General features: G+C 39.8%; 1 protein-coding gene across 6 annotated transcripts; it reads right to left on the bottom strand.

Annotated features, from left to right (window-relative positions):
* Positions 1–120: 120 nt before the first annotated feature.
* On the bottom strand, positions 121–26,393 carry pacsin2 (protein kinase C and casein kinase substrate in neurons 2). 6 transcript variants are annotated; one of them, XR_004558693.1, is made up of 13 exons: positions 26,256–26,393; positions 12,863–12,941; positions 12,544–12,700; positions 11,180–11,415; positions 9,495–9,650; positions 9,208–9,383; positions 8,979–9,099; positions 8,551–8,598; positions 7,332–7,462; positions 4,043–4,177; positions 1,641–1,822; positions 1,362–1,546; positions 121–1,326 (listed from the first exon to the last, which is right to left on the bottom strand). XR_004558693.1 is itself a non-coding variant. In XM_034163205.1 (12 exons), exons 2-12 carry the CDS (start codon positions 12,917–12,919, stop codon positions 1,431–1,433), a joined length of 1,515 nt encoding a protein of 504 aa, XP_034019096.1. In that variant the 5' UTR covers positions 12,920–12,940; positions 26,255–26,393; the 3' UTR covers positions 121–1,430. The 6 variants fall into 6 exon arrangements, 5 of the variants coding, with proteins under 5 accessions (XP_034019096.1, XP_034019097.1, XP_034019099.1 ...); XM_034163205.1 differs by having other exon boundaries at positions 121–1,546; positions 12,863–12,940; positions 26,255–26,393; XM_034163206.1 differs by having other exon boundaries at positions 121–1,546; positions 12,863–12,921.
* Between the last annotated feature and the right edge of the window lie 1,396 nt (positions 26,394–27,789).

Below are 27,789 nucleotides of genomic sequence, written 5' to 3'. Positions count from 1 at the left end.
TTTTTCTGCTACACATATAAAACCCTTTCGGTGCAATTACTCTTTTACCCGACTCAAATACAGGCACCACAACACATTTTTTCAAATGAACTAATTTATTCTGGACATTTACCAACCTAACTGTGCCAGTACAGCTGGTGCTGTGTTTTTAAATCAATGCGCCCCGAAAGCTCCTTTATTACTCAGTACAGACTGTAAACATGTGTCCATGTGGCATGTAATACAGTATTGTCATGAACAGATCTCATAAATGTGATAGTGCCCACAATTCATCTCCCAAATGTCATATTGGAAAAAAAAAAGTGTTAATTTTACAAAATGAGGCTTATTCATTCATGGTGTATATTTAAATATATATACACACACATTTTACATTTATTCAAATAGGAATAGTTGATTTTCTGTATGTCCCACTGCCAATGGAGGAAAATGTCGTATTGACAAATACAACAAAGCATTCATCAACTGTCTAACCGAGTAAAACAAAAGCACTTGTGGCATTATAAATTAACAGTCAAAATTTTTCAGAACAGGCCTCACAGATTAATTTGTTGCAATCCAAGCTATTTACATGCAGGTATAAACAACACTGTGCCAGCTAGATTCATAGCAAAATCTGGACTACACTTTTAAAAAGTCCAAAAAAAAAAAAAAAAAAAAAACTCAACAGGTGCTGTGAGAGAACATGTGATTGGAAAGAGGGAAGAAGAGGAAGAAAAAAAAAATCACTAATGGGAATAATCGAGTTAGAAATACAATCAGTTAACATACATTCAGCTGCAGTGAGAACAGGAGCCTTTCCCCACTGTGAAATGATGAATTAAACTATGTGAGGATTAAAGACCTGGTGTGACCTTTATCAATTAAAATAAATTAACTAGAAGAGTTATGAACTGAATAAGTGGAAAAACTCATTCATTTAAAAGCTAGCTAAATGTGACACATTAACCCCAACACTAAGTAAGGATCCATGTCATCCAAAAGTAACATAAAAAAAACCTAATACTCATTAATTGGATTCTTAAAGAGGCAAACAAAACATTTAAAATAAAAGAGCGGCATCTCCCTTAACAAATCCACAGTGGCGCTGCAGATAAACATGTAACGTAACAAGAAAAATGTAATCCCAGTGTTTCTTTTTAAGCAAACTCACATGAATGTCAGCAACGGTTCAGCAAATAATCTCTGTAACAGTATGAATATGATTCTAAGATCTCAGATGTGTCTGAACAACATTTTTATATTTAATCTTCCTCATCTGGAATCATTCAGGGTGTTGTGGAGAAGGTCAATTTCCCAACAAGAGGCTCAAGTCGTCCTTCAATAATTTACAACCTCTCGCCCTTCCTCCTCCCACGTCAGTCCAAGGAAAAAAAAAAAAAAAAAGAACCAAGCATTTCTCATCTTTGCTTCTTCACATTTATCCCACTTTACTGCTGGATGTCTTCCACATAGTTGGCAGGATAGAGACCTATTTGTCCATTTGAGAGTCTGCCTTTGCACCAACCCTGATCATCTTCTTCACCAATCTTTGTGAACTCATCCCCTGGAGAGGCAAAGACAAGCAAGTAAGTTTCCAGGAAGGGGAGAAAAAAAAGTAAACTTACAACATCTCGTCTTCCACACTTCCCAGCGTGCACCTGCTTTGAAGCTCAGTTCGTCCTGCTCTTGGCCTTCGTAATCGTAGAGGGCTTGAACGGGCACAGAGACGACCGGGGACGCCGGCTCCTCCTCGAAAGGATTTCCGTTGCCGTTGGTGGAGAAAGGGTTGGCGGCTGCGTCTTCATCTGACCAGTCTGCCGTCTTCTCCGCACTGCTCACACTGATCACACAAAACCGCTGCTTAGAACGCGTTTTCGTCTACCAGAGCACCAAACAAACAGAACAATCCAGCATGCCAGGTTTACCCTTACCAAAAAGTAGTATATGCAAGTATGTTTCAAGTATACTTCTAGTTTACTTTTTATATACTTATCAGTACTATTTTTTGGTATGGGTAAGCAGAGAAAAACACGACGGAAAAGAAAAATCAAGGCAACATCCTCATTTTAGTGTGAGGAAACGTGCCGATTTCTGGCACCGATGCTACGAGGCAGTGTTGGGTTCAAGCGCACACAAAGAAATACACAACTTGCTCTGGTGCCAGTTTAAAAAGCAACAGCTTCAAGAATGCATACACACTGTTGAAGAAAGGCAAGGCAGCAATAAGACAACATCCTGAAAATGTGGCACAGAAACGGGACCGAGCAAACTGATCATTGTTGTGAATGTATGATTGAGTCTTACAGCCAACAGAGGGAGCCACCTATACACCGACAAGAACTTGACTAGAGAGAAAGTTGCACAGGCATTACAAGTTTACAGTCAGACCAGTCTTACATTTACTGAAATGCACAAACACTGCTGAAACGTATTTACTGCTCATCTCTCATTATGTTTCATACCAATAACTTACCGCACAATTAGTGCCCCTAATGATTTAGATATTTGCATCAGGTACAACAGCATTTGGACAGTGATTTATATGAAACCCCCAATCAGAAAAAGCTACACCAGTATGGAAAATGAGTGTGGGGGGGATTCTTGCATTTACCAAAACCTTCTATTTCATTGCAGACAGTATGACCAAAGTATTTCATGTTTTGTGTGGTCAACTTCATTTCATTTGTTGATGTGCAGCCATCGCTGCATTTGAGGCCTCCAAAACAGTTGTGATGGAGTCATGGCTAGCGATGAGCTAAAATAAACAATTATGTCATTTCAAACAGGTGATTGCAATCCTGATTTGGTAAAAGAGCAGTGTCCATGAATGGCTGAGTCTTAGATGATCTCCAGGTTGTCAATAAATGTGTGACAAATAATTGAAATGTTTAAAAGCATTGTTGCTCAAAGAAAGCTTTGGAAAGGATTTGCATATTTCTCCCTATACAGTGGATAATATCAATAAATGTTTCAAGGAGTGTGGAGAAATTACAGTGCGTAAAGGGCAAGGGCCCAAGCCTAAAATGAATCCCCATCAAGAATAGCCATTCATCAATAGCCAACATAAGTCAAATGCAATAATCACTCCTCCGCCGTCCCCCCGTCCCCCCTTTTTTTTTTTTTTGCATTTTTCACACCTTTGCAACCTTTTCCTGATTTGAGATTACATACACATTGGGTTTCCCACATGCCTTCTGGAAACTGAAGCTGAAATCTCACATCTTTTTCAGAAATGCCTCTGTTCCACTGCATAACTACTCAGTTTTTGAGAACTACCTACTGCAAACAGGTTGCCCATACTAGTTGGACTGTTTATTTCTCAATTATTGATGTGAATGAAGTTCAGACATTCAGAGAGGAAATAATTTGACTTTTTTTTTTAATAAATGGATCACAGTCCAGGTAACATGTATAAATAGACCAGTTGTCCTCTTCCATGTAGAGCTTGACCAGTTTGTTAATTCAGGTTTTTCAAAGATTTACTACTACCACCGCCACATGCAAATAATATGGTAGAGCAGGGAGCACCATTTTGTAACATCTGCTTCCATGTGATGTGATATTTTTGCTGAACCCCTAGAATTAAAGTGGCAAGTAGACAACAAGCATATCTTAAGTGTTTGATTTTAAATCACTGTCACTGTAAAGAAACAAAATAGTAATTTGTGTCACTGTCCAAATACTTATGGATCTGACTACATGCTATGCATTTGACAGCTGAGCTCCATCAAGAAAGCATATACAATAAAAAATAACTCCATGTCTAATTATCAGATTGTTCAGATCTGACTGTAAAAAAATAAAAAAAATAAAGTAATAAAATGTCCCATAAGAGTGAGATCCACCCCCACCCCAAAAGTGCAAAACAATGTTTAGAAGACACAGCACTGTTAGGAGAGAAGGGCAGACGTGTTGACATTGTGCGCAGAGCGACAAAACCACCTGCCAGAAATAAATAAGTTCAAAAACAGGAACAGTACAACGAGACCATGAAACAAAGGCAGAAAAAGGAAAAGCGGCGAGGTATCAGGTGGACGGAGAGTTGTTCTTGTTCACCAACGTTTTCATTTCCTCTTTATCTGCACTGATGTGGTTGTTTGTGGTCTGCTGCTCTGTGGCGGCTTCCTCCGCTTCATCCTCATCCTCTTCAAACGGGTTTGAGCCCACCGGTGCCGTATTAGTGGGCACAGTCAGGCTGACAACATGGCACATAATGAGACAGGATGCAGACATGCCAACTGCGATATACGTGTTGAAAAAAAAGGTCTTAAGGGGTTTTTAAAAAACAGCAAATGCCCCACTGGTAATCGACCTACATAACCTGGAAATGAATAAATAAAAAGGATGAAAATGTCGACAGAACAGTAATATGAAACAACATACAGTCACAGAACTTCTACTGGAATGAAATGGAAATACGTACAAAACTGAAAATAGCAAACATACTTCCTGAGTTTATGAAGAACTGGGCTGGACCACAAGACCAAATTTAAGAGCAGATGCATTTCCTGCCATTGTCATTTTCTACATCGAGGGCGGGTTTTCTATTCTTTGTTTGCAATATGATCAGCCCATATACAGTAGTAACCATCAGCAGGCCCGTGAGAGTTCAATGTGAACACCTTTGTTTGCACGATCATGCCGTGCTCTCAAAGTTCAGCCTGAAGAGTCATTACAACAAACACTGCTACAGCGGGAGTCTGGAACAACTTGACAGGACAGTAACAGTCAAACAAACCAACAAACCATACCCAAGTATTGACAGACGCCATGAAGGTACAAGGCCTTCTTATCTACCTTCCCTTCAGCTTGGTTCAGTTAGGTTTAACGCAACACACGGGGCAGAAAAGTGGCAAGAACCGAACTTGACGATGGGTGGACTTTTGACCAAGACAAACAGCATAAGAATTAGATGAGTTAACACTGAGGTTTTATCAAAACAGTCCACATGCAGACTAGAACAATCCTAGCAGATTCCACTTCACATTCCAGAACAATTTTCAATAATCCACCTAACATCTCCAAACAATCCATCAGGGGGCAGACGCGTCCAAGGGAGAGGACATACAGTGCTTGAAAAAGGTGAATTAAAAGATCATTTTTTTCTGTTTGCGATACAGTGCATCCAGAAAGTATTCACAGTGCTGCACTTCATCCACATTTTTTTAATGTGGAAATCCAAAATGAATTAAATTATTTTTTCTCCTCAAAGGTCTACACACAATACCCCATAATGACAATGTGAAAAAAGTTTAAGATTTTTTTGCAAAATTTATACAATAAATAAATAAAATAAACTGATCATCCTTGTGATGTTTCTACAGCTTAATTGGAGTCCACCTGGGGTAAACCCATTTGATTGGACATGATTTGGAAAGGCACACACCTGTCTACATATAAGGTCCCACAGTTGACAGTGCATGTCAGAGCCCAAACCAAGCATGATGTCAAAGGCATTGTCTGTAGACCTCCGAGACAGGATTGTCCCGAGGCACAAATCTGGGGAAGGGTACAGAAACATTTCTGCTGCTTTGAAGGTCCCAATGAGCAGTGGCCTCGGTCATCTATAAATGGAAGAAGTTCTGATCCACTCTTCCTAGAGCTGGCCACCCGTCTAAACTGAGTGATCAGGGGAGAAGGACCTTAGTCAAGGAGGTGGCCAAGAACCAGAAGGCCACTCTGTCAGAGCTCTAGCATTCCTCTGTGGAGAGAGGAGAACCTTCCAGAAGGACAACAAACTCTGGAGCAATCAACCAATCAAGCCAGTATGGTAGAGTGGCCAGATGGAAGCCACTCTTTAGTAAAAGGCACATGACCCACCCGGAGTTTGCAAAAAGACACCTGAAGGACTCTCAGACAATGAAAAACAAAATTCTCTGGTATGACAAGACAAACATTGAACTCTTTGGTGTGAATGCCAGGCACCATGTTTGGAGGAAACCAGGCAGCATCCCTACAGTGAAGCATGGTGGTGGCAGCATCATGCTGTGAAGATGTTTTTCAGCAGCAGGAACTGGGAGACTAGTCAGGATTGAGAGAAATTTGAATGCATTAATGTACAGAAATATCCTGGATGAAAACCTGCTCCAGAGCACTCTTGACCTCAGACTGGGGCGACGATTCATCTTTCAGCAGGACAATGACCCTAAGCACACAGCCAAGATATCAAAGGAGTGGCTTCAGGACAACTCTGTAAATGTCCTTGAGTGGCCCAGCCAGACCCCAGACCTGAATCCAATTGAACACCTCTGGAGAGATGTGAAAATGGCTGCGCACCGACGCTCCCCATCCAACCTGATGGAGCTTGAGAGGTGCTGCAAAGAGGAATGGGCAAAACTGACCAAAGATAGGTGCACCAAGCATGTGGCATCATATTCAAGAAGACTTGAGGCTGTAATTGCTGCCAAAGGTGCATCAACAAAGCATTGAACAAAGGGTGTGAATACTTATGTTCACATGATTTCTTAGCTTTTTATTTTTAATAAATTTGCGCAAAAAAAAAAAAATTATTCAGTCATTATGGGGTGCTGTGAGTAGTTATGAAGGAATAAAATTAGTTTACTCCCATTTTGGAATAAGGCTGTAACATAATAAAACACTTTCTGGATGCACTGTATCGTCTACACAAGTTGGATGGACAAACCCACACGCTGTCCAAGCCTAAAGAACTGAGAGAGCACATTGTTAATTAACAGTCAGCAAAACTAAACCAAATGAAGAACATAATTTAAATCAATTTTTTTCCGATTACATTTTGTCCTAATCAGAAATATTTCAGGTAATCTTTAGCGTATTCCAGAACTGAAAATCTCAGATGTTTTAGAAATTCATTTTTTAATTACCACCTCCCTGCAGTACATTCACAACCCACCAGGAGGCCACAGCCCCTATTTTGACAAGTTTAACTGGCTTACTATTAAAATAAAAATAAAAATTAAATGCTGCTTCACCAAAGTTTACTTTAATGGCATTTCTTTGAACAACCCAGTTCAGGGTGTACACATGTCAGCAATTTTTCCACATTTTCTGTCTGGCACACTTTCAACTATGTAACAGCAGGCTCAGCTCTCTCGGGAATAACTTTGTTCCCAGTAATCTGTAGCAAAATGTTTACAGTCGTCATAGAAACAGCTGCGGAGCTCCACGTCACTCCCGGAGCTTCCCTTACACAAGATTTTCCAAGCACACCTTAAAATAAAACGGGACAATGACACCACGTGCGATGAATCAGTGTTCCAAGCATAAATGTTTTGAGGGTGGCTAACGTTCCTCTGCCATGTTTCCAATTCTATTCCGTCTGCGCCAAAGTGTACGAGACGGCAGCAGTGAATCAACGGCTGAATATCTACCTGCTGCTGGTCTTTGTAGACTGAACAGGTTGGTCTGTTCCGGTTTGATTGATGCCCGTCAACGTCACTCCGTCTGATGGCTTCTTCTTTTCTCGTCTGCTTAGTGTCCGGTTCAGGTCGAAGGACCAGTCCTGGTGGACAAACACACGGATATTAAAACAGAAACAGTGCTCCTGAATTGTGCAAAGTCTGCTTGTTGGCCAGCTGAGTTTGTAGCTGCAGAACCCATCACAGATGTGGGTGCACACAACAATACATAGACACACACAAACAAAAATCAACAACATACAAGGCAACAGTGTTTTCACATATATATTAAAAATACATAAATAAATCCATCACCTGTTGAAATAAACACAGAATCAAGAAACGGCCCTTCCACCAGAGGCGCAACTGGGAGAGAACAGCAGAAGACATATGGCCCAATCCAATGACTGCGTCACACTTTACGGTGCAGGTGGTTTCATCTCCGGTGAAATGAACAATATTTATCACAGCAGTGCAACAATCTGTAAACTGAGCTCCACTTGTGTCCAGAGCACAGCTCAAATGGTTCTCTGTGCCCAACTCCATTGGGTATTGCTAAGCTCAAAGTAATGTAGCAAGCTGGAGGGCAGAGATTAAATCCAGAGCCACGGTGATGTGGTTAGTGACAAGATTCCCTGTTGTGAGGGCACAGTGGAAACATTTAAGTCATGGCTCACTTTAGCTGCACTATGCAGAGCCGTAAGAAAAGTGGAACAAGTTACATTAGACTACTGTGTCGATGAATTCCTTTCATAATGATATATTTATCATTTTTAATTAGAGCCGTAATCTCAGATTGTGACACTGCTGAGCTGTGGGTTCACAAAGGGCGGCCTGTAGGCGGGGTGTCACCTGAGAGACCGGAGATTAGGTATTACAGAGTCAGAACTACATTATTAACACTAATTCCAGAGATCTGCCATCTAGGAGGAAAACATACACACACAGAAACATCCCACAGTTATGAGAGAAAAAGGACAGGTGGCCGTGTCCCTCACTTGTATCATGAAGTTATAACGCACCCATTAATATTCTTTTACAATTTAAGTCTAACTGAACACAAGATTCAAACACAGCCACCTCAGACACACACAAAAACATAAGCAGTAAGCTTTAATAATGGGGAGAAAGCATCTCCCCTTCCCGCCGCCATGGCTGCTGTGACAGAACAGCCCTCCCAAACACAACTCACTCGAATGGACCTTCTCGCAAAGGATCGAGGATGGGACCAGTCCAAATTCTGTCAAACATGGGACAAAGGCAGCAGGCATTAATGTGGGAAACACAGACAGACAGTCTCATCCTGACACCGTGCATGATGCACTATGACCTTATTTGAATAATTTGGACATCATTGATCTAGAATATTAACACGCACCTCGTCACAAAGGAATTAATGTGGCAGCCATTTTCAAGTTCTTACAAATTCATCTTAGATACCGTACTTCCCACCAAAAGTAAAACGAGTGGAAGATGGCATCCTACGAGAAAATCCATGTCTGCAATCTCACACCACCATAAATATTACAGCACTACAAGCACATTCACCCTCCAAACTCTAGAACTAGTCCGGATGGTCCTCCACCTTTGGAAATTCTGGATTAATCTGTGAGACAGTACCTCAAATTGGGGCCAGTTCATGGGCATGCCAGGGCCATGATTGCACCGGAACCACTTGAGGTCCTCCTCAGCATCAGTAGCAGAGATTGTGTCTTGCAGCGTGTGGTAGACTGTCTGGAATCTATCGAACAAGAAGGAACATAACTTTGTTGTGGTTATGGCCACACTTCTGCATTCAGACATGAAGCTCCCCATCAAATCAGCGCTTATTATTATGCAGATGTCTGACCTGTGGTTGGATGAGAGGTCAAGGTGTTGTTTAACATCCAGCAGGAGCTGTTTAAAGAAGACTATACGCTTGTGTTCAAACTGTTGCCACTGTTCGAAGACCTGTTCCATGTTTTCCATATACTGAGGGGTCAACTTGTCGAGCTCTTCCAGAGACTTTTCATAGCGCTCCTTCGTCTGGAACACCAGCAGAGATGAAGTTACAAAACAAGAACAAACAGAAAACCGTACAACATTAGACAGGCAACACAAACTCCCATATCTAGTATCCTCCACCGGGATACAAACCTTCTGCACCTCCTGCTGACACTTCTCCACCTTTTCCTGGAGCTTTTTCTGGGCTTCAGGATTGTTGTTGCTTTCCAGCTTGCTGTTAGTCTCCCTGTTGGCTGCCAGCTTCTCTTCCTTGCAGGCTGAATGGTAAGTCTTTTTCATGGTTTCCACCTGAGTAGTTTGACCATAAATGCCATCAAGAATATAACCACAGAACAAGCCAACTCTCGCACAGATTGAAGGAAAAACTGTTTAATTATATAGCACCAAATCACAACATTAGTCGCTCCAGTGCACTTCACGGGGTAAGACTAAGAAGCTAAAGAGTCATAGATTACATAAGGTGTTTTGGTAAATATGAAATTGCAAAAGAGGCAGAATTCTCTATTTTATGCTCACTGTACCACCTACATCTGTTTTTGCAAACAGAAAATCCCAATACAAAAAAGGGTTTCAGAATGTGGAGCTGTGAGAACAGCAAGGATAAATCTGGTTTGTAACGTCTGCAAATGACAGCTGGTCTTAAATATAAAAGTTTGAACATCCTTTAGTAGATGATTATGTTAGTCATTCACAGAAAGCTAGTTTTTAAAACTTATTTTCAAATTAATCCCAGACAGAAAGAGCAAAAAAAAAAAAAAAAAAACCATCTCAACGCAACACCAATGCACAGTGGGAATTATATAGTTCATAAGCGGCAAGATAATATACCATTCCCGTCTGTTTTATTCTCATTTAATTTCCTAGACTTAAAATGAGGAACTACATTTATTACAGTTTTATCTGTGAAGTAATTATGACGTGCAGTCTGCTGAGTGGCCACGAATCTTAAACAAATCATGCAGACTCAAATGGAAACTGTGCTTGTCATAAAAAGGCAGCAACCTGTCCTCTTCTATATTAGAAGGGGCGGCTGTGTATCCCTACTTTGCATAAATGCCAACCAAAACTTCACTTTCCTAAAATGAGGGGTGCCCAACCCTGCTCCTGGAGATCATCAAACCTGCATGTTTTTCTGTGTGCATCAGCTGCAACCACAGCTGGTTCATTATTGATCGGCTGAGCACAGCGGCAGCTGAAAAACATCCACGTCATCTGGTCTCCAGGACCTATAATTCATGTTAATTCAGCATTGTTCCGTCACTGTTCAATGACGACATGAGGACGAGACCATCCTCCGGCGATGTCACTGGGGTTGCTCATTGCAGACAGAAAAGGAATATGCGAGCAAGATAAGCAGATGAAATTAAAGCAGTAGCAGGATCTGCATCGTCCTGAATGTGACCTAATAGAGGTGCCTGACTCACTGCACATCCTCACGTTACTTCCTTCCCTACTGCTGACAGCCAAACAGCTGCAGGATAATCTGTTGCTGCCTTGTGTCACTGCGACGGATATTGAGCAACATCTTAAATATATTACTACTTCACCGTTGTCGCCGCTTAGAAAGCAAGCAGCCATGGCGATATTAAACTAAACCGCACAATGGTGAGTCAGTGATATGCACTGATGTGAACTGAAGAGTAAGATGATGGGGTTGTGGCTGTAATTACTGATCTGAGTTGTTTGTGGTAAGCAGTAATTTTCAAATTTGGCTGATGAAGATTTCTGCAGTGTCATTAAAATAAACTGCTCCTAATACTACACGTATCTATTTCAGCATTCCCAGAGTTGCTTACTGTTGATATTTAATAACACACCTCCTTGAGTTTTTTCGCCCAGGGTTTTTGAGCTTTGCGGAAGCCGTCATCAGCCTCCTTCGTCTCTTTGAAGCCACCAATCATCTGTTTGTGGTAGGAGTCTTTCTGCCAGTTTTTCAGCTTCTCGTAGTCTTCTCCCATCAGTGCCGCTTTCACCTCCATGTGGAGTTTGCTCACGTGCTCTGCCTCCGTGCACAGCGCAGACCATGCCCGCTCCAACGTGCCATACTGAGGGCCTAAAGCAACCGTTATTAAGAGACCATGAAAGACATGCTTTCAGGGAGTATGGAAAAAACACAGTAATGCATTAATAATAGTCTGCAGTAAAAAATAAAACATTTCAGGCTGCTGTGATTCAAACACATGGTGCCATTTATTTAAAAACACTCTAAATTATAATATATTCTCTAATATTTAACAGTATTTTTTTTAATTTACGCTTACCTGTACTGTTCTATAAAAACTATTTGGAACATGCAGCATATATGACGACATGAAACCATGACACCATATGCTGCATATTATCTGTTTATATGGATGTACTGTACTTACACATATATAAACTTTTACAACTTCAGCATTTCCTGGCAATACAACTTTTTAATTGTCTATATTTTATTAACAAGCTGTTGATTGGATTTATTTATTTTATTTCAATCAGCACACTTATGCAATAACAAAATGAATGAATAAATAAAATAAAAAAGAAAACAATAAATATACTGAAAAAAAACAAAAACAAAACACGTAGCTGAATGAAAAATGTCAAGGCTGAAGTTATCAAGCTTTTAAATGCCCTAACCTATTGATACCGTGTCAATATTAAAAACATTTCTGTCAGACTACGAACAGTAATACAAAAACAATCACCGGTACACGTCAGTTTCTTTTACCATTGTAAATACTTTGGTGAACATTGTTAAGCATTTAAGATTCTACATTCTTTTAAAATGATTTATACTGGTGCTGTTTGAGCTCCAGCTCCAAACTGTTCCACAAATCCACCCCACGGATTGATGTGCACATCCTTCTCTTACGAGTTCGACTTATTCTTTTTGAAGTTCAATTCTCCTCTCAAATTATAGCCACCTTCTCTTTCCATAGACAGATTTTGTTTTTGTTTTTTTTCAGCAGTAAATTGTTTCTGGCTTTGTACATGATTTGTGATGTTTTAAATGTGACCAAATCCATAAACTTCAAGATGTTTGCTTTTACAAATAGTGGGTTGGTATGTTCTCTGTATCCCACTTTATTATCCTTATTGCTCTTTTCTGTAGTATGCATAGTGGCTGCAGGGTGCTGTTAGTTCGCCATCACTCATCAGAAAGGCTACTCATCAGGGGTTAGCGCATTTAGAAGCCTACCTTTCTCTATAAGCTGCTGCCAACGCTTGCTCCATTCTGTGAGCTGCAGTGCGTAGGCCTTTTCAATGCGTGACCGCTCATGAAGACAGTTCATCAGATCGTTACATAGTCTGTTGCCATCATCGACCCGTTTCACTGTGCGCTTGTAGTTCCCAACCTGAGAACAAATGGTAAACGGATGAGAAATGTTGGTGATAGGAAGCGTTCACTGAGGGAATTCTGCCACAGTGACATTCAGACATGCACTTGACGTAAGCAGAAATGAAAGTTGGTCACCACACATCTTGCGGTTAAGGTGCAGATAGCGGACAGCAGTTACCTCCCAGAAGCTATCGCTGGAGACGTCGATCATAGAGCCATCGCACGACCCTGACATTGCTGCTGGCCCAAGTTAGACAAAAGAAAAAACAAACCACACACGAAGTCAGATATAGTGTCAGAACAAGTTAACGTGATTAAAGCAAACCAGTGTGCTCAACTAAAGTCACAAATGTACACTTGCGGAACCGAGGGTGAGCACCTTGTAATGAATTGTTCAAGTGTGCATACCATCATATTGTTTCAACAATCTGGATATGAATCTCACTTAGGGGAGGGAATCTTTATGCACCTCATGGTTTGACTACAACTCAGAGAGCTGAAAGTCAAGATTTGTTTTTCTCCTCACTGTACTGCTTTTCAAACCAAAGTATTTTTAATTATCCATCATTTATTTCCCATGCATTCTTTAATAGCTCAACCATAACTGCATCAGTGTGGCTCTAATTCTCATTCACCAATTCAAAATTCTAAAAACCAGGAGGGCTGTGCCCCCCCCCCCCATTCAACCTGATAAAACCGCCTGTACTAGGGGAGCGACGACCACTACCTTTGCACCCCCCAGGACTAAACCAAACCAACTTTTTTAGGTTCTTTAGATGACCCCAAAACACAATCAGGATGTTCCCCCCCAAAAAAAAAAAACACCAGTTATTCAAGATGGCCACCAAAATAGGTTTTTTCCACTTAAACACCAATGATTTCTGTCATTATTAAGTCTACTGTTTGTTCCTACTATGTATTTTAATAAGGGTATATTGGCGGCCATTTTGAATCTTAAAACCATGAATGAATTTAGTTTAGGCACAAATGACTTTGCTGTGACCTGCAATGGTCTTCCCATTGAATCTCTGTGATATTTAAGTTGTTTATATGTTGTGTAAAGGTGTGTGAGGCCAGTTTTTATTTTTGGGACCATCCTGATTGTGTTTTGGGGTCATCTAAGGAACCTAAAACAGTTGGTTTGGTTTAGTCCTGCGGGAGTGCACAAAGGTAATGGTCGTAGGTCCACTTTTACTGTGTAAGTGAGACACGCAGCAAGTCAGAACAAATTTAAAATAAATTACAGAAAGATTCATTTTAAGCAGTTTGTAACACAGTTACTTGTTCTCATTAACATTCTGCCTACCTTACCACCTTGGGGGAGGTGATGGTCTAGTGGTTAAGGTGTTGGGCTTGAGTCCAAATCACCAAGGGCCCTTGGGCAAGGCCTTTAATCCTCTATTGCTCCCGGTGTGTAGTGAGCGCCTTGTATGGCAGCACCCTGACATCGGGGTGAATGTGAGGCATAATTGTAAAGCAGTTTGAGCGTCTGATTCAGATGGAAAAGCGCTACATAAATGCAGTCCATTTACCTACACTGCTCAGAGACGAGTGTGAAGATGAATACTAAGAAGAAACAAGTAGGAGGACAATAGACAGGGTGAGAGAGGGAGGGTTTATGGATGTGTGCAGTTTCATCCATTTCTGCATCCTCACCACATAAAACACCACCTGGGGCTCAATTACAGCGCCTTTGGATGACTTCCCTGTGTGTTTGAGGGAGTGAACTGGGGAAAGAAAGAGTGCAGCCGCGCACAACGGGCAACTTCCAGTTCCTTCAGATGATACGACAGACCGCTCTCTGTTCGTCTCTTCTCCCGTCCATCACGTTGAAAGCCTCTCTACCCCCAGACAGTCTCTTGATTCATCCCCTCAGTCCTCTCATCCATCCTCTTCCTCTTTGTGCACCCTCTAAGCACAGGTCCTGCCCAAATCACATTTTCTAAGCGTATACTTTTATACAGCAATCTGAGAAAGATGACAGCTGACACATCACAATGCCTCCACTGCATCTCAAGTAATCACATGACATTAGAGCCAATCCACATCTTAACTGCACCCTTTAGAAAACTACAACAGTGCCCAACAGAGCTAAAATAAATGGACTAAACAAACCAAAATGATGACTTGGAAATGACTGTAAGGCAATTATAATCATTTCACAATAAGACTTATTACTCACACACACACTAATATGGAACTGGCTGCATACGACTGGGCCATACGAGATGCTTTTTGATACCGAGTGTGAACAGGGCCTCTTTCAGTTCAATGAGACAGTGAGAGGATGAAGGCTGTCTGTGTGTTTTTGTGTTGGTCTGTGGTCCATGCCCTCCAGGCCAGAACTAAGACAGAAGGGAGTATTGTAGCCGCCAATGGCTGAGGGGGGCAACTGAACTACCCAACATTTACTGTGTTCGCAGTTTAAAGCCAGGTCAAGCAAAGAGCCAAACATATTTATGGATGCTGAACTGCATCCACGCAAGTCTTCTGGCAACATTTTGGTGATTAAAACCCAAGACATAAATTTAAATATGACTTTATTCAGCACCCCACAGTTCATAAGTAATGATTAATCCTTGGCCATTTTGTATTTTGGCACAATTCCATTAATACGATTATGTTTACATCATAATTTTTTTTTTGAATATTTTATTTTCAGAATATGAACTTACAAAAATGAAAAAAGAGGAAAAACATAGTCCCAGGCTCTCCCCAAACCCATGCACAGACAAACTATAAACAACATAAACAAGAGGCAAGGCAAAAGAAATCAAATATATACACACATACATATATAATATTAATGACCAAAGACTCATTGTAATAACCCGTCTAGGTGCTGTCCACTATAGAAGTCGGCAGGGTGTCTATACAGTCCAGACAGGGCTGCCAAATCTCTTCTAAGGTCTTATAATCATTTCTGAGTGTGTACGTCATCTTCTCTAATGGAATACAACTGTTTATTTCCTGAACCCATCGTGGTCATTACAATATTTAACCAAACTATAGTTTGATAATGCAAAGCGCACAGAGAAAAAGAGAGAAAGAAAAATAAGAAAACAGTCCAATCTTTTCACAGTCTTAAAAATCAGAAATAATATATTAATATAAATAATAATTGTTTTTATTCATTTGATAAGCCACACATCAGATCGGTTATTAAATTCAGATTGTAGCGTGAGCATGAAGATGCTGTGATTTTTCTAGACATACCAAGTAGACAATATCCCATAACTTAATTCAAGGGTTTACTTCTTGACAAGTTAGGAATCATGAAAAGTGATGCACTGTGCAGCAGAGATGCAACAATTTTAATTCATAATTAAACAACTTTTGATAGCAGATTGTTTTGAATTGTACTTAAAAAAAAAAAAAAAATCTATATTCTGTTACGTCAACTTCTTATATGAATACTTTCTAGTTCGTTTTACTACTTCCTGGTACTAAACTCAATATCTCTGAGTTATGGATAAATCAAGACAATTGAAGGTATCACCTTGGGTTGTGCAAAACACTGACTGACATTGTTAGTTGCAGCCCTACTGTGCAGCCTTTTAACATTTCTTAACGAACATTTAAGTTTCAGTTAGTCAGTTCTGCAACTCATCCTATTGCTGCTGTCTGCAGCCAGAATGAACGAATTGAGCCATGTGACAAAGCACATTGGACATTCAACATTTCTAAAATACATGTTATTGAATTAGTGTAACCACAGTAACATTTTTTCCTTTTTCTGAGGGAAAAGCATGAAAGATGGAAAGATTGTAATGTGACATTCACAGGAAAACAAATGAATACTTCATTTAATCCTACTGCAAGTCTCTTGTAATATGTGTTTGCATTTAATCACACATTTACTGGGTGGGTGGAGGGCATACAATTATTCTAACAACCATTTAGGTCAAGTACAATAATCCTGAAATCCCTTTCAAAGTCCTGCAAACTCAGAATGTGTTGCAAGTTTGTCACACTCCAGAGAAAGGTGAGTGACTGAATAAAAACACCAACAAGTACATTAAATGAATTTGGTTTGAAAATCCTGAAAGATTAGTATACTCTGCTCCCAAATGCTGGGGGCGTGTCTACTGACTGCACAGAAACCACACCAAATTAGAACAAAAGGTGCTGCCCCCCATTATCTGTACTACGTTGGTGTAAATGCAAATTCTAATGCAATTACATTTGTTCCACGAATCTGATTAGTTAATCGTGTGAGATTTCCGACCATAGAATATTGAGTAGACTGTGGCAAAATATTCAACCAGTTCACATTTGATGTATTACACCGCACCTTGACTGCTTTGCTACGCAGATGTCAATAATGCCGCTGGCGGGACGACGCTGTTGCTATGGTAAGCTTCGCCAAGAAAAATACACCATGCAAATGACTGAACTGAATTAGAATGGGAATAACCCACTTGTGTCTGATGATTTGCGGACGTTAGTGTTGGATTTTACCGCCACAAACAGCTGTTTTACCGGCTCCGCTAAGGCATCGCTGGTAAAACTCCAACTCAATGTGTATAGATTACATGTTTTGGGGCTATTGTTTAATGGCCTTACTCCACAATCAGGACTTCTTGTACATTTTGCTTTACGTTCAGATGAAGCCTTTTATATTAGTATTCATTAAGATTTCTAGGTGTTTTGGCCCCTGAAGAAGTCCAGTATAGTATATCCTGAGATCGCAAAAGTATTACACTCAACAAAAATATAAAACGCAACACTTTTGGTTTTGCTCCCATTTTGTATGAGATGAACTCAAAGATCTAAAACTTTTTCCACATACACAATATCACCATTTCCCTCTAATATTGTTCACAAACCAGTCTAAATCTGTGATAGTGAGCACTTCTCCTTTGCTGAGATAATCCATCCCACCTCACAGGTGTGCCATATCAAGATGCTGATTAGACACCATGATTAGTGCACAGGTGTGCCTTAGACTGTCCACAATAAAAGTCCACTCTGAAAGGTGCAGTTTTGTTTTATTGGGGGGGGATACCAGTCAGTATCTGGTGTGACCACCATTTGCCTCATGCAGTGCAACACATCTCCTTCGCATAAAGTTGAAGAGAACACCTCTCCAACGTGCCAAACGCCAGCGAATGTGAGCATTTGCCCACTCAAGTCGGTTACGACGACGAACTGGAGTCAGGTCGAGACCCCGATGAGGACGACGAGCATGCAGCTGAGCTTCCCTGAGATGGTTTCTGACAGTTTGTGCAGAAATTCTTTGGTTATGCAAACCGATTGTTTCAGCAGCTGTCCGAGTGGCTGGTCTCACACTATCTTGGAGGTGAACATGCTGGATGTGGAGGTCCTGGGCTGGTGTGGTTACACGTGGTCTGCGGTTATGAGGCTGGTTGGATGTACTGCCAAATTCTCTGAAACGCCTTTGGAGACGGCTTATGGTAGAGACATGAACATTCAATACACGAGCAACAGCTCTGGTTGACATTCCTGCTGTCAGCATGCCAATTGCATGCTCCCTCAAATCTTGCGACATCTGTGGCATTGTGCTGTGTGATAAAACTGCACCTTTCAGAGTGGCCTTTTATTGTGGGCAGCCTAAGGCACACCTGTGCACTAATCATGGTGTCTAATCAGCATCTTGATATGGCACACCTGTGAGGTGGGATGGATTATCTCAGCAAAGGAGAAGTGCTCACTATCACAGATTTAGACTGGTTTGTGAACAATATTTGAGGGAAATGGTGATATTGTGTATGTGGAAAAGTTTTAGATCTTTGAGTTCATCTCATACAAAATGGGAGCAAAACCAAAAGTGTTACATTTATATTTTTGTTGAGTATAATATTAATGTCCTGTGTGGCATGTTTAGTACTCAGAGTCTAATCACAGTAATGACTGATGACACAAATCAATTATAAAATCATTCTTTAGAGAGCGTGTGCAGAAAAAGTGTCACAAATGTAAATGTTCTCCTTTTGTCCGCATACAATGAGCTACAGAATTCTAATCATGGCGAGCCTGACATCACCTGCACCTGAGAAGAAACATTCATTCTTGTTCACCTCTAGCTAATCGAGTCAACCTTGGCACACTTCAAAACCCTCCTCCTCTAGTGAAGTGGCTTTACTGACAAAGAAAACTGGAAAAAGACCTTGAGTTTAGCCATTCTGCCTTCAGCAAAATATTATTTAAAATAAATCAAGACAAGTATCTATCACATACTTAAACAATGTAATGGGGAACACAAAAGCCATTTGCCAGGTTTGACATAATCAACAGCAAACAGGAACAAAAAACCTGCACACCCTTGACCCTGTAGAACGTAGTGAAAGTGTTAAACAATTGACACAGAACTGTACACAATATTGTTGACCAAGTGGAGGCCTGAAGTACACTTACCCTGTCAGTGCACGGGAAAATATTGGAAAATTCAACAGAACGACACTAAAACACACATGAACAATATTTACTCAGGATATAAAAATGGAAAATTTACATGTGATATAAATGTATCAAGGCTGCGGAAATAAAAATTTTATTTCATCTCAAGCTGTCTGAACAGAGGGTCCTGCATTCCGGGCTTATGCAATGAAACACAAAGATATCTGCTAAAGTCTGATAAGAGTAGCAAGCATGCTGGAATTTGAGTCCAACAACAGCCCTCAGATAAACTTAAATGCATTCCTAAATGCTACTATAATCCTACTGAACCTTGGCATGTGGAGAGAGGCCAAATTTGCACACAGTTTGTTTGCAAAAGCCTCCCACTTGTGTTGTTAAATGTTCAGTATGGGACATTTCTTTAAACACATTTGATTATGGAGTATCATAAGTCTGACAATCAAAAACTCCGTGTGTGTCCCAAACGATGTGTATGCAGAGTACATTCATGAAAGTGATTACCATCTCTTGGCCATCAGTTTTACTGCATGTGCTTGTTCCAGAAAGGACAGATTTTAAGGGAACATAATAGTAAATGCCTCCTTGTCATTGTGCCATCTTCTGGTTGATGAACCTTCTGATAGTTTGTTATGATAGTCTGATAATATGGAACATATTCAACTTAAAAAAAAGAAAAAAAAAAAGCCTTTTATCTGCTCCTATTGGGCACTGTTCGGGAAAAGACTATTTTCGCAACATTTTCCATGAAGAATCTCAAATTAAAGGCAGACTACGAGTATTTACCCATAGTGACAGTCTTAAAAGCGTTTCTTTTTTTTTTTCTAGAAAGACTAAGGCAGGAAACAACAGGTTACACACTACAGACGAGTACAGGAACAGCTGACAGACACGTGCATGCCTGTCCCGACTCCCAAAACGGTCTTTGTTTATGTAAATCTCATGTTTGTGAAAAATGTGAGATCACGCTTAGAAGTTGCTTTCCTTCAGATTCTCAGCTTGCAAGACTATTTAACCAATTGATCAGGTCTAGTCCTACAATGTAAACAATTCATTCTGTGTGGCTAATCAGTAACTGATAGAGTGAGGAAATGTGTGCACACACTAGATTTCACAGAGTAGATTAACTTTCAGGATTGTAGTATCACAAATTTGCTCCCCGTTCGTGAAATCTGAGATTCCAGTGCGCCAAACCTTCGGTGTTAAAAAAGAACCCATGCAGTTTGGCTCTTTAAAAAAAAAAACAATTCCCACCCCAGCTGTCCTAAAAAAATAAATAAATAAACTTAAGCCATTAATTCCACAAAATAGTTTTGCAAACAAAATTCTTTTAACCCATTAGGAACAAATGTGAATGACAAAATGCAAAACATTGAAAAAGAATGTAAGATCACAAGAGAACAAGTAAGTGAACTGTAGCAAAATAATAACTGCACTGCACTCACAAAGATATCCTCATACAAAGAAAACCTTTACCACCTACAAAGAGTTAGCTATCATTTTCCATTTCTTTCTTTTCTTGCATAAAGGGCCTGCAATGTGTCAGAGGCAGCTGAGCTGACCAAGTAAGCAGATATTGGATTTTCACAGCAGGATGATACTAAACCTACAATGATCTTTAAAAAACAAAACATCTGTTGCTTTGCACTTGCATAAAAACATGAAGGTCAGAAATTTCCATGGCAGTCACAGGTCAAGAACTTCATTTTCACTCTGGCAATCACCTCTGCCTTCTTTCTTCATGTGGGTTGGACAGAAGTACCCAACTCTGAACTATCAGCAACACTCTACATTTATCAAATCCCACCACCCAGCATTAAAAAAAAAAAAAAAAAAAAAAAAAATCACTTCCTGCATTTCAGCAACCTCACAATGGCTTTAAAATAAAATTAAGTTATTTTGTTGGCTGCACATAAAATGATCACAGTAAAGTGGCTTAAACCCCATCCACCCACACTGGACCAATGGACCCAAAGGCTTAAGGATTTAAATTGTGTGGAACGCATAACAGCAAACCTTCGACTCCAGACGGACTTGGTCCTTAATAAATGGACACCTGTTATAAGGTATTTGAAAAAGTGACAATGTTGCCTCTATTCAACTGGGCTGGATGATTTTAATTAATTATAATTATTATTATTATTGTGGAAATAATTGGACCTACAGAATATTCCTTCACCTCTTTATTATTGATTATTTTTGTATTTTGTCATGTTGATACCAATCTGAGTATTTGTACTTGTCATACTGTGTGAGACTGTCAAGGAACGAGTTCTAATAAATGTTAAAATAAATAAATACAAATTGTTCTTTAAAAAGTAGTGAAATCATCAGTCCAACTATGGGCTGACCAGTACTCCTGTCCAAAAAACACTTTCTCCAAGTGAGTGGGAGAGGGGGCAACTATGATCTCTCTCTCTCTCACACACACACACACGCACACACACACACACACACTTTTCCATTGAACAGGCCAGCAACATGGAGAGAAGCATAATAGAGGGAAATTCAATATTACACGACACGGAAGGAGGGGAGATCCTGATGTCAAAGTCATGCGGTAATTTTCCTGTGCGCTGCACTCACTGGAATGTCTCCATCACAACAAAAATTCATTTATGAAATGGAGTTGAAACATGCAAATTATATTATTTGTTAATCCTCTCCCTCCCGACTCTTCTGTACTTTGCTGCACGGTGAAACCATCTGATGACCGATGATTAAGTTGTGCACATATTCATCACAGAACCTACTGTGGACAAACTGTATCTGCATAAATTACCGACCAACTCCTATTTAAGTCAAAATGGTAGCCTTGCTACTCTCAAGACATGAAGTTTGTAAAATGTGTAAAAAAAAAAATTATCCTGGGAGGAAAGATGATAAAATAAACATGAGTATTGTTTACCACAATTCAAAAAATTTATAGTTTCTCATACCACAAAGCAAAGAATTAAAATGCATAGATTTGAACGGCCTAGAGTCAAAATGCATTATTACAAAAAATAGAAAAATCAGCAAATTCTCAGTTTGGAGAAGCCAAATCCAGAGTATTTGGGTAGTAGCATATACAGTAGAGCCCGACCGATATTGGGCTTATATCGGCCGATATAATCCTTTTTCAAAGTACTCCCTATCGGCCGAAATTTTGCCGATAGAACGCCGATAATTTCTCATAAACAGAACAGTTACTGAAATAATGTTTGTGTCGGCAATGTAAAGTGTCCTTGCACCATTTGTCCAGTAAATGGAGCTCTGACTCCATTCAACTGAGAGCTGCTTACGCCCCTGCTTAAATGTGTTCATCAACGGCCCCCATAGTTTGCCATCACACTGCACTGATTGGCTGACAAAAGCATACAAGTTTATAAGGATCTATATCCTTATCCTGAACCTATATCTAAGTTGCAGCAACAAGAGGTACAAGATCAGATGTATTTCACAACTCTTTTTAAGGATATGTATTTGCTAATTTCACAAAGTTTAATTCTTGATTGCATTTTTTGAACTTGAAAATTCTTCTCTGTTATAAAGTTAATCAATATGAAGACAAAGCTTCAGCTTTTAGCTCATACCTTTTTTGTTAAGGGTCCAAAAAAGAACATTTTATTCATTTACAAAAATAATATCAGGTGATTTATCGGCTATCTGCATTTTTTTCATCCAAATATCGTTATCAGCATCGGCCTCAAAAAACCTGTATCGGTCGGGCTGTAATATACAGTTCGCAATATTAACAATGAAAACAGTTAACACTCCATTAATCATAACTGAATAATCACATTAGTTGTAGAACTAGCCCCAAAATGTGTAATCTATACAATATTAGCCATTATCTCACAAGGACACAAACAATAACATTTGACAAACTTATGAGAACTATTTTACCAGACTTGAACACTTACAAATGATGGCAGCTCAAGCAAAGTTGGAGGATTGATCAAGTCTGGTGGTTTCTGTGCAGTTAGGGCTCTCCAAATGATTCAAAATGCTGCAGCCAGACTTTTGACATGAAGCAGAAGGTTTGACCACATTACACCCATTTTGGCATCCCTTCACTGGCTTCCTGTCCCAGTGAGATCAGATTTTAAGGTTCTGCTACTAGTCTATAAAATTGTTCACGGACTGGCACCTCCCTACCTAGCTGACCTAATTAAACCTTATGTACCGGCCCGGGCTTTGCGTTCTCAGGGTGCAGGACTACTTTGCGTCCCTAGGGTTAATAAGACGTTTACAGGTCATAGAGCTTTCTCTTATCGTGCCCCTGTTCTGTGGAATGATCTCCCTGCGTCAATAAAACAGTCAGATTCTGTGGAGACTATCAAGTCCAGACTTAAGACACACTTATTTTCCCTTTCGAATGGCTCGCATACTGGTATAGTTTTGTTTTATGCTTTTTACTGTTTTAATTCATTTTATTAGGAAACAGAGTGGGCCGCAGCCTCAACTTTACCAAAATTCTGGGTCTTTTAGTGACGCTTAGGGCTAGTGGCCAGCGATATCACTTTAGTATTGCCTGTTTTTCTTGTTGTTTAATGCTGGCAAATTATACAGTATTTCTTGTCTTTCTGATGCCTGATTGTTTTTTTTTCTCTCTGTTTAAGGTGCAGCTCCATCCAGAGATGGGAGCTGTATTTGTGCTGGAGACCCTCCTGTTCTGTGCACCAACAGCATTTCCTGTGTATTTGTTTTGTGAATTGTTTCTGTGAATTGTTCTGTAATTTATGTCTGTAGCATGGCCTAACAGAGGGTCACCCCTTTGAGTCTGGTCTGCTCAAGGTTTCTTCCTCAGAGGGAGTTTTTCCTTACCACTGTTGCTCTGGGGGTTAGTAAGGTTAGACCTTACTTATGTGAAGCGCCTTGAGGCAACTCTGTTGTGATTTGGCGTTATATAAATGAAAATAAATTGAAACTGAAATCTGGCCAGTTCTTGGCATTATAGATTTTCAGCTCACAAACATTAAAAAGGTCACAATGATGCAGAACGATCTGTCAAATATGATGCTGAACAAAGGCTCACCTTACTTTCACTATTTCACAAACACTCTTGGGGAAATATAGGAATAAAGCACTCTAAATGGAGAGTAGCATCCCAGCTGAAATTGGAATGCCCAGCACTTTTCCGTGACACAGTAGTCGGTTCACACAGATCCTCTAGAAAAGGAGAACTAGGAGGATATGCACAGCTTTCACTACTGTGTTACCTTGACAGCCCTAAGCCAACAAAACACAGAAACCACAAACACTAATTCTTTAAATGGTACTAGGCATGCTGAAATACTCGTGACTGATGACTGATAACTCCCACTGATTCATTACTTTATTGAATGTGTCACCCTCAAATGGTGTGTTGAGTAAAGGTCAGCAAGTGACAAAATAAGCAAACATTAGCTGTGAACTTCCATGAGCATATGCACACCAACTATTTCACATACTACATAATGTACTCTAAATTATCCAGTATTGTGAAGGGTACTACAAAATGTTGACGATAACACAAAGGGCTGAGATGCACTGTGACTGTGCTGCTTCGCTCAGCACAACCAGGCAAGGAGATGGGAACAGTGACACGCAACTAGGCGTCCAATATCAACAGCACGCAAAGACGAAAAAATAAAAATATGTCAGAGATACCAAGAAGAGTTCTCCTGCCTGGAAATGCGCCAGGCTGCCGTGAGCCCTCCCTTCCTCAGCAAAAGCTGGCAGCTACATATTTAATACAGGTGAAGTGTCTTGTCCAAGGATAGATACAAATAGGGAACATGACTGGGAATCAAACCCAGGTCTACATGTTGGCAATTCAGCATCGACTTAAAGGGAGGAGTTAGTCAAACCTTCTGAGGTGTGAGTAATGTATGAAGCGTTGAATATCAGTCAGTGACGTGGAAATGCCAGTTTGATACAAACTAAAACACAGTTTCACATATGTATGTTTTGTAAACAGTGAAGCAAGGTACAGTACATATCAAATGACTCATCAACAGTAACAACTACATTCATTCATCCAGGGCTGCCACAATTAGTCGAACTTGGGGCCATAACTCTCCCCTGATCCAGACGGGACAATGCACCATTTTCCGACAGAGGACCATGGTCTCAGATCTGGAGGTTCTGATTCTCACCCCAGTAGCTTTACACTCTGCCAAAAACCTGCTCAGTGCATGTTGGTTACTGCCTAATAAAGCTAAGAGAACCACGTCATCTGCAAAAAGCAGAGAGGTCATCAAACTGGACTCCCTCTGGTCCCCGAATGCACCTTGAAATCTGTCATGATTGGTAAATTGAATGAGGCAACACACCTGTGACCTGACCAACTCTTGCCGACTAAATGCTGCCATGCAATGGCGAGTATTCAGCTCACTGCGACAAACACCACCCAACACTAAAAATAAGAAAGAATCAAAGACTTACAACTGTATCCAAACTGTTGGACCCTTTATTTAAATCTCAACAAGCAAGCTGATGTCCTCCTGACAGCTGCTGGTGGTGTTGGTGGCCCGCATGGATATACAGAACTCCTGGCTACGCCACTGATTATGAACTCCACTTCCTCAAGGGATCCCTGCTTCAGGGGTGAAAACCGAAACTGGCAAACAGCTGGTTGCGCGAATTAAAAACCCTGACAGAATACAAGGTGCAGCAGCAACTAAGCAAGTTTTGTCCGTGAAAAAGCTAAATAATGATGAAACACGAAAATAAGCACGACATGAGGACCAAAATATCTTTACTTGCAAAACCTGCCCCGCCCTTTACCACACCAGGCAATCAAACGATCGTCTCCGACAAAAGGGGACAACTGAGGGGAAAAACATCCCGAGACAACCAGCTAAACCTAATGTCAAACATTTATTACAGTAACAACTCCGAATTTAGACATTCCAAATGTTTGGAATTTTAACACTGTTAATTGCTTGGCGGTATAGCTGATGGCAAGTTAACGTTACTTACAACAACCGGTAGTGTTAAAAGATATGTATTAACATTTTAAAATGCCTAAAAAGCCTTAACTATTTCCACCAAAGCGAAAAACCTAAATTTTGCAAAATCCGCAGTCAGAAACAGCGTCCCTCATATCGGGAAGTAACTTTAACATTAGCCACTTTAGCTCCAGTGTTAGCTAACTGAGCCACAGCCCCTCCAGTTAAGTTAAAAGGTGTCATTAAAAAAATATAGACAACTCTCTGTAACTTTACCTGGAACACTTTCGCTCCGCCTGATAGTTAATGTTTAATTCGGTATATAATTGTACAAGACGAGCGCACTATGTGTAACATCGACGCTTCTAAACCTTGTGTCAAAACTCGCTCGACTGTTGAAGCGCGGTTCCGAGACTTTCTTCTTTCCCGAACAAAACACGTGACTCATGACGTCATTCCAAATGGCTAAACCAAAAAACACACATTAAGAAATACTTCTAACGTAATGAAATTACAAGTAATTATGTGTAGAAACCCATTCGAGAATGTTTGTCCTTATGCATGACTTTCAATGCGTCACAAATAGTTCTCTAACAGATGCCCTCTAAATAGCAGTATGAATGAACCTTCGAGTAGTGAAGCAATTTCTGATACAAAGCTTCATAACGCCCATCGCGTTGGTGCTTCTTGTTAATTTTGTTCAAATAAACAAAACTAATTTACAAATGTTTATATTTTCTACATTTATACGTTCTTAATTTGTAAAAAAAAATAACTAAATAAAATATATATAAAAAAATTCTATACTACCTTTTTTAAATTTAGTTTTTTATTTATTATTATATTATTATTTTAGTTTATTATTCAAATTTGTCAATCAATTGTATATAAAGAAGCACAGTTCGACCAGGAAGAAAACTGTCATTGGAAAAAACGAGTTATTTAAATCATTAAAACGATTTTTTTTTATTATTCACCATAACATCTTCCACTCCATGAATAAAACAGATTAAACATCTCTGAATGATCTTTGTTTGAACTTGTAAATTAAATTATAGTGCTTAAATTTTGTCCGTGTTCTTGTCTACTTGCTTGGCTTACCTTTGTACAAAATTACATTTTTATAAAGCACTTTGAAACAGCTGACTTCAAAACTTGTTCTAAATAAAACTGTTAATAAAAATAAGAAAGAAATACAAAAAAAATACATTTTTCTCACGAGCTTTGCCTTAACAGGTAATAAATAATCACAATATTTAACAAACTGAAATAATTTATTTTCGCATCGATCAAAGTCGCATTTTTGTTGCCACATAACAGTCCTCTATATTTGCACACAAATGGATAAATCATAATCAATTAACTAGTAATGATCAATTTATAAAGACTGTGACAAGTTGACAACCAGCTACATAGTGGGAAACAACCTTTTTCTTTTGACATTTTTAAAATATAAAACTCACACTTGTACCCACTAACATTTTCACTTCAGGTTTGACCGACAGCAACTCGTGACTCTCTTGTTAACTGCTGATGAGGTCATGTAAACACAGAGGGCCCCCGCACATTCGTGTGTCCTCTGTGGGGCCCCTGAAAACGCAGAGACTAAGTCAATGCAAGTGTTTGCGTTAAATAGGCACTGAGAACGCATTAAGATGGTCAAAGGATTTGCATTTCAACCCACTTACAATTTATTCTAGTTCAAGTTGTATTTAAAGAACAGTCAAGGCCAAAGCAAATCAGAATGACAGCATGCGAAGAGATCTGTGAGAGTACAAGATAAAGGGGGAAAGGACAGGTGCCATTTCAT

This window comes from Thalassophryne amazonica, chromosome 22, assembly GCF_902500255.1.
Source record: "Thalassophryne amazonica chromosome 22, fThaAma1.1, whole genome shotgun sequence".
NCBI lineage: Eukaryota > Metazoa > Chordata > Actinopteri > Batrachoidiformes > Batrachoididae > Thalassophryne > Thalassophryne amazonica.
Note: the sequence above shows the minus strand (reverse complement) of the source record. Positions and strands in the feature narration are given on the sequence as shown.